This window comes from Terrapene carolina, unplaced genomic scaffold (genome assembly GCF_002925995.2).
Source record: "Terrapene carolina triunguis isolate 2854851 unplaced genomic scaffold, T_m_triunguis-2.0 Scaffold130, whole genome shotgun sequence".
NCBI lineage: Eukaryota > Metazoa > Chordata > Testudines > Emydidae > Terrapene > Terrapene triunguis.
The window spans coordinates 12199341-12207612 of record NW_020664481.1 but is presented as its reverse complement, the minus strand read 5'-3'; the positions used below and the strand labels follow the sequence as shown (position 1 = coordinate 12207612).

Here is an 8272-nt window from a genome sequence, read left to right as displayed (position 1 = left end):
TTGCTTTTTACAGATCCAGACTAACACGGCTACCCCTCTGATACTCTCTGGAAGATGGTCGTTTATTTCAAGATCTTAGTGATTTCATCCAACAGGCCAGCAAATGTATTTAGATAAGCTGGCATCATGCTGCACATAGTTCAAAGTAAACAAGAACCCAGTAACCTCCATTGCAATGCAGTGTGGTATCAATAGTAGGAAACCTCATGCCAGCAGCATCTCTGAAATATGTTAAAACAATCTCAATTAGAAAATGTCAGTTTCTTGGCTGATGGTTTTTTTTTTCCCTTTCTTGTGCCTCTATAATTTTATTGGGATGACTAAACTCTGAACTATGTTAGCAGTAAACAGAACTAATTTACCCCCTGCTTCTTTGAAACAGCTGCTGACAGCTGCACTATAATTCAATCATGGATCTTTGCAATGCAGCCTGCAAAATATATTCATATTTTTGTTTTCCCCTCTACTGTATTTATACTTTGGCAGCTGCAGCAGATTTTGACCATGTGCCCATGATGCCAATGTACAGAAACTAGTGGACATGGAAGCACTGTTGCAGAATAGCTGACACTCACCATGAAATATTACTCGCAACAAAATACCCTTTAGATTTAGTGGGAATAATCACACATGCACAAAGTTGTTGGAATATCTTTTGTAAAGTCACAATGATTTATTCAACTAGTTTGTACAAAATGCTTCTAACAACTGCTCTATGAAAAGAACCAGAAATGTGTACATGTATTTTGCCAACTGTTAATAAATATTTTCTTAAATAAGGAAACAAATGTGTTTAGAAGAGATGAGAATCAATTTCCTGAATGCGTGATTGAAAAGGAATTCAGAGATGGAAATAAATAAATTTTTCCCACTTTTGTGACAATTATTTACATAAAAATGTACAAAACAATGGAATTGATGTCTAGCCTAGCAACAGAGATCCTGTAGTCATGTTTAAAACAAACAAACAAAAAAATACCACAGGATATATATATATATATATATATATATATATATAATATATGGATCCAGTACAGAGAGAGAGGGTAGTCAGGACTGAATTGCAATATACTAGTACTTTGGGGCACTAGTAGCAAACTCAACCTTGACTACATTAAAAAATAATCAGCTCGGACCATCCAATCTTAACTTTATTGGTAGCACCGTAACTCCCTGTACAAGGTTCACAGACATCTAGAATATGTTGCATTGGTGGCTGATATACATACAACATTGAGTGGCATTTATGATTTGTAGGCCTTTATGCATCTCTCCTTTAAAACAATGGACACACTGAGGCAGTTGCAGCCCAACCATTTCTCTTTGACAGTTCATCTAAGGACTTCTCAGAAAAGGCTGAAAGAATATTTCAGCCACCATTTTGGAACGTGACGTAGTAAATATTGGGCCAGATCCTGATTTCAGTTAAATCTGGTGTAAGAAGGGTTAGAGCCAAGTCAGACTCTTGATTCCCATTGTAGATAAGTGTGATGCATTTGGTAATGCTGACTGGTGTTCAAGGGCCTGATCCAAGGCCCATGAGACTCCTCCTATTCCTCAACAGCCTAATCCTGCTGCTATTGGAAATCCAGTGGTAAAACTCAGATCTACTACAATGGAATTAGACTTGGGTCCAAAGAAACAAGCTCCAATTCATTTCGTATAGAGCTTTTTGGCTTGTTTGTTTGTTGTGTTTTTCCTTTTAAAAAGAGGAAAGCATCCGGTCTGGATTTCAACTGTGGTTTAAAAATAAAAGAGCAGTTACTTATTCATGGAGCCAAGCAGTTTTCTTACTACAGATGAAACTGACAGTAAGATAGGAGTCACCCAGAAAATACAGACCCAGGGAACCAGGCTTACAAATGTCATGGTTTCTTTTCCCTATTAAGGACTTGATCCTGCATAGTGCTGGGTGTTCATTCAGCACCATCCTTGGCTTTCATCTCCTCACAGGATCAAGCCTACAGACTTGCAAAATTCCAGGAGCCTGATCTGCACCCATTGAAATCAATGGGTATTTTTCCTGTGGGAGCAGGATTTTGAGCTTGCCTTTCATAACCTCGTAAGTGTTTGAGATGTCCAAGTTGGGTTACAAAACTGCTTTGGGGCTTTATTCGCTATTATTTAAATTTTGCTTTTAGCTGTTTTAGTCCATACTAAATGCAAATTCTTGTTGGTAGTTGAAATAGATATTATCCCAGACATAGAAAATATATATCAAGATAATCTTGTTCTTTGGAGTTATTTTCTTCAATTCTTTCAATTCCAAAAGACATTTCTACACTTACTTGTCCTTTTTAATTTGAGTCAATCCAGATACTTTTTGCTAGTGCAAAATTTAATACTGGAAGTGCATGTACTTAGTCTTTTTCTCCTGATTATGAAGCTGGATAAAGCAAGGGTTGGAGGTAATTCTTTAACAAAATATATCTTTTTCCAGGCACATTTTATTGTGAACAAGTTATTACAGGAACAACAAATGTTTATTACTTTGTGCATAAACACACCAGATTCTCACCCTGGATGGATTTGTTTAAAAAAGATGTTCACAATCAACACTGGTGAGTTAGCTATCTTCTGAAAGGCTCATTTGCAGAAGTAAGAGCAATTATTTTGGACGGGTTTGATTTTAAATGGTTCCTCTGGCTTGTTTCACTTTGCACCGGTTTGCAGAATCATGTCTATAATAAGCTAAAACAAACTTGACTCAAATGCCATTTGGAATCCAGAATTTGTTCCACTATCTCCTGTTAATTGTGCACCTTCAGAAGCATGGTCCCTACAAACTTTTTTTTAAAGGCAGTCCAATGCAGGAGACTTAAATCTCTTTGCAAATCCATATAAAAACGCTCTTTACAGCCACTTTTTTCCCCCCCGTTCCTGCAAACCTAATGGCAGCCACATGCCCGTACCACCATATTCCTGTATTTTTTCAAGATAACATTGGAGCTGTCATCAAAATAGAGCACTGAGATGGCATTGAGTTGTGTAGGAGCACAGCATGGCTTCGGCACAGTCTCTGGGTTTATAAAGTGAACCTGGGGGAGGGGAAAGGAAACAATGTTAAGATTATTTTTCCCCCCCCTCTTTTTGGGCAAACCTTGCAACTTGCATGTGTGCCTTTGGCACACTGACTTGTGTACACAAATACCTCATTGTACGCACACAAGGTGAAATTCACAGGCACACTTGGGCATGCCTAAATCGGGAAGATCTGCTGCCTCTTGGGTTTTTTTCCTTGGAAGGGTGGTGCTGATGAAATCTAGTCAGCTGACAGGCCTAGACACTGAAGTCCTTTCTATGTCCAGCGGATAGTCGAGCACTGGATACAGGAAGGACTTTAGTGCATGCTTCTTCCGTATTGCTGCAACCCTGTGCTGGAGAGGATAAACAGTAGTCGTAAGGGAGTGGGGGCAGAAGAGCCTATCACCAATAAATTTGGGGAAACTGATTAGTTTTAAAATAGCTCTGACCCCAAACTTGAATCAAGCTCAGCCTTTTGTAGGGTCTTGGAGATGAGTTTCAACTAGAACTGGATGGGGGGAAGGGGAAGTGATGGGGGACTCTGCACATTTTTAACTTGTCTGAATGTTCCCCTTGCAAAAAAAAACTTGGGCAAATTAAATTATAAAAATTTAAAAAACAAAACAAAAAACCTCTAGTTTCAATTGCATTTCTAGCCAGTTAGACTCCTGGAGTCTTGTAGCTACGCAGCTAGGGAAGAGTGGTGAAGCTCTCATTTGTTACAAACAGGTGGAAGTTATCTAGGGTTGTGATACTTGATGGCACTGTTTATTTGCCAATTTAAATCGGGAAGAGTTAAGATCCTGCAGCTATTCCTCTTCATCTACTCTTGGGACCTGCTCCAAAGCCCACTGAAGCCAATGAAAAAGACTCCCTTGGCTTCAATGGGCTTTAGAGCAGGTCCTTCATGCACTTTGTTGGGAACAGGCAAACACGCCCACTAACTGGACTATACTTGGGAGATCAAGGAATCCTCCACCCCACTCTACTCTCCATCCATATGGGAAAGAAAGCAGAAGTAGGGCTAATCTGTATTGTTACAGCTCTAGAGGCCCCTCCCTAATCCACTCCCTGCAGTTGTATGCAATGGATCTTCAGGGAATTTTGTGCAAGGGAGGCTGACCCCCTCCCCCCTACTTGGGGGGCCCTCCATTCCTGCTCTTCCCCTCTGGAGCAGTGGGACTGTGCCATTTGTGTTTACATCTAGGGCCCCTCTACACGCATGGAGCATGTTAATGCTTGCAACAAAGAGATTACTTCCAGGCCAACTATTAATTCAGGCCATTCCGCTAGACCTGTTTAGCCAGATGCTGAAGGCATTATGAGCTAACGCAGACCTTCCTTCTCGGGCTAGTTCTGAGGGTTTTGCTTGCACAAAATTATTCCAGTGAAGTATTGATCATAGTTAACAGCCTTCATTATTCAACTTAAATTGCACTTACCAGTGTCTGTACAATAGCATGGTTTGTAGCATTCATGTAGGAGTTCAATGGGAAGGCACATTCTCCTTCACAGTAATATGCAGCATAGCCTTCTGGAGCAATTATCCAGTCCTGGATTAAATTGATGTTAAATCATGGAGAAAAGATGGATTTAATTTCATTGTACACTATTCAATCAATTCAAATACATGCAGGCAGTCAAAAAATCATGAAAAAGTCTCCTGTTAAACTAGCTGCTCTAACAATATGATCAATTCTTAACCTGTCTGCAGCACCTGTTTATCCTGAAGGATCCCACAGCACTTTACAAAGAGAATACTTTGTATATAGCAGAAGGATCACTTCATCCACTATTGGAAGGCAGCTACCTCCAGTGTGAAAAGTAGGAGCTGTTTACCAGTGTCTAAAGGAATTATTCAGTAGAAAGTGAAGAACACTGTGTCCAGTTGAAACTACAGAAGGAGTTTATAGGGCCAGAAAGTAATGCTCTGAATTTAAAATTAGCCATAAAGCTGTGGGGATTATCAAATTTTCAGCCACTCTTAAACTAGCCTCCAATTTGCACATCCCCTTTTGTGCATGCAATCAGTTGTGCCAACACACAGGCAAACACCCCCTTTTGTGTATGCAAAGGGCAGTGAATTAACGTGTGTGAATGCACACCCATTCTTGTAAGCACAGACATTTACACACCTAATCAGAGGCTAAAAATGTGGTCCATGAGTGAACGCTACTAGTAAATGACAAATGATTGAAAAGGCATCATGTCTCTCTCAAGCCTGAGCACAGAAACCTTACCTGCCAGCCAAGATCTCTGAAACTGACATAAAGTTCGTGTTTCTTGCAGGCTTGCCGCTGATCACTGCTGCTGTTTTCTGAGGCGGGGGAGGAGGGTGTAGGGGTGAAAAAAATTGAAACCATCAAGTGAGATTGTGTTGTCCAACTGGATGTTTCAGTGCAATTTTCAGCTGAAAGCCAGGCCCGTTAAGATTAATCCCTCAAAGACTGAAGCTCCCCAGCACGGACACCTTTGGCAGCATTGCGATGGGGAATGTGGTGTGGCTCCCTTTCTGGAGCCATGCACTGCTTTACAGCACTTGTCACTTTCTTTTAGCTGTTTCAGTTTCTTGTATTTTAATAGTGAAAAAATGGCTGGATTCAATAAATATAAAATGTCCATCTGGTTTCTACGCAAAGCCAAGAAAGCCCTGGGAATTGTTTTTTCAGGGCTAGTTTGCAAAACAAAATCTATTTTCATCCTGCCTTTACTGTATGGCAAGAGAACGCAGCGAGAGACCCAGGAAGGCTCTCTCACATACACAGTGATGAGCTTGGTATAAGAACCTCTAGAGAATAAGAAGAGTAAAGTGACTCTAAAGAGTGGCACCCTCTTAACATCTCTGTATTTTCTTTGAGTACTGTCTGCTGCTGACCTGTTAGTCCTGCAAAAGCAATAGAATCATGGGAGAATGAGCTGGAATCTATTATCCGATGCATCACAAGTTCTGACTGTTGACCCATTGGGCAGGATCCACAAGGGTACTTAGGTACCTCACCCCCAGACTTAGACATATAAGTCCCATTTTCAGGTGCCATTGCAATTCTCAAAACTCTTACTCAGCTGCTGTTGGGGCATAAGCTCACTCGCCACCTAAACTTTTGCATTAAAAGTTCCCTAGGTGCCTATGTTTCTGCTCCTGAGCATGCATGCTACAGCTGCCAACTAGGGGTCCAGACACCTGTCTCCCCTCAAGCCCCAGAGGGATTCACAAACCAGGGGCACATGGGCATTCTTCTACAACTAGCATTTGTGGCCCAGTGTGGTAGGTGTGCTCAGAGGCTGCCAAGATCTACATAAAACAGCCAGGGAAGGAGGGGACCTCCCTGTAGCCCAGTGGTTGAGCACTCACCTGGGAGGCGGGAGTCCCCCCTGGTTGATGTTCCCTCTTTGCCTGCTGGGAAAGGATGTAAATGGGGATCTGCCATCTCTTAGGTGAGTATTGTAACCACTGGGCTATAGAGTGAGATTGACTTTTCATCCATATTTGTTCCACTTTAATTGACTTTCTCTGGCCAAATTAATATTTAATCTCAAAATTTTGAAAATCTAAAATTCGGTTCAGGTCAATTGAAACATTGTTTCTATTAAGAACATAAGAACGGCCGTACTGGGTCAGACCAAAGGTCCGTCCAGCCCAGTATCCTGTCTACCGACAGTGGCCAATGCCAGGTGCCCCAGAGGGAGTGAACCTAACAGGTAATGATCAAGTGATCTCTCTCCTGCCATCCATCTCCACCCTCTGACAAACAAACAGAGGCTAGGGACACCATTCCTTACCCATCCTGGCTAATAGCCATTAATGGACTTAACCTCCATGAATTTATCCAGTTCTCTTTTAAACGCTCTTATAGTCCTAGCCTTCACAACCTCCTCAGGCAAGGAGTTCCACAAGTTGACTGTGCGCTGTGTGAAGAAGAACTTCCTTTTATTTGTTTTAAACCTGCTGCCCATTAATTTCATTTGGTGGCCCCTAGTTCTTGTATTATGGGAATAAGTAAATAACTTTTTCTTATCTACTTTCTCCACATCACTCATGATCTTTTATACCTCTATCATATCCCCCCTTAGTCTCCTCTTTTCCAAGCTGAAAAGTCCTAGCCTCTTTAATCTCTCCTCATATGGGACGTATTCCAAACCCCTAATCATTTTAGTTGCCCTTCTCTGAACCTTTTCTAATGCCAGTATATCATTTTTTGAGATGAGGAGACCACATCTGTACGCAGTATTCAAGATGTGGGCGTACCATCGATTTATATAAGGGTAATAAGATATTCTCCATCTTATTCTCTATCCCCTTTTTAATGATTCCTAACATCCTGTTTGCTTTTTTGACCACCTCTGCACACTGCGTGGACGTCTTTAGAGAACTATCTACAATGATTCCAAGATCTTTTTCCTGATTCATTGTAGCTAAATTAGCCCCCATCATATTGTATTTTGACCATGGGTTTTTATTTATTTATTTATTTTTACTATAACTAGCCTATTTCAAAAATAGTTTGTCAAGAAATTTGTGAAAACTGACCTTTTCCTACAAAAAAAAATTTGGTTATGACCAATCAGCATTTTTCCAAGAAACATTTAGTAAAAAAAAACATTCTAGTCTTTAAGCCAGTGACAGACAAACATTTGGATGATGCTGAATATACAAGAGAAAAAGAGAGCGTATTGCTTGAGCACAATATTGTTTCATTCTAGTCTCTACAAAACAATACAGAATTATCCAGTACCCAGAAAACCTGACTTCGCAGCCTTCACTGTACCTGCAATGTTAGATACCCGAAAGGCTTCCTGGTTTTTTGGTGTTTTCGATCGATTCTGGCTCCTTTGTTTGCCTCCCGTGGAACGAATACTGCGGAGATGCACTTCTGTGGCTTTGAAGAATGCTACCGTGAAAGGCTGCTTATTTTGTGGCCCATGTCTTCCAATAAGACCAGCCAGTTTGGGATTGATGCTTTGACCTTAACAGAAATATCAACAACACAATCAGCCCGTAAGAGGAATTGCTATAACTTTCCATTTCCACCAGCAATATTGAAGACAACGTGATTGAGACAACTGGCCTATGTCCCACATATAAAATTCCCATTGAGGCCCATATGCCTGGATCAACTGATGGAGTGGGCCTAAAATTAACAAGCAAATCCACTTTTGAAAGGAATAGCTCAGTACAACTAACTTCATTTTATATTTGAATGTAAAAGTTTAAATAAAATGCTCCTACAAACAATTATTTTACCCTAAA

General features: G+C 40.7%; 1 protein-coding gene across 1 annotated transcript in view; it reads right to left on the bottom strand.

Moving 5' to 3' along the window:
- Window positions 1–2888: 2888 nt before the first annotated feature.
- Window positions 2889–8272, bottom strand: part of BMP7 (bone morphogenetic protein 7) — a 50696-nt gene continuing 45312 nt past the window's right edge. Inside the window, exons 4-7 of the mRNA XM_024201703.1 lie at window positions 7791–7988; window positions 5265–5341; window positions 4467–4577; window positions 2889–3038 (exon numbers count right to left, since the gene is read on the bottom strand). Coding sequence (XP_024057471.1) covers window positions 2889–3038; window positions 4467–4577; window positions 5265–5341; window positions 7791–7988 — 536 coding nt within the window. The remainder of the gene's footprint in view (window positions 3039–4466; window positions 4578–5264; window positions 5342–7790; window positions 7989–8272) is intronic.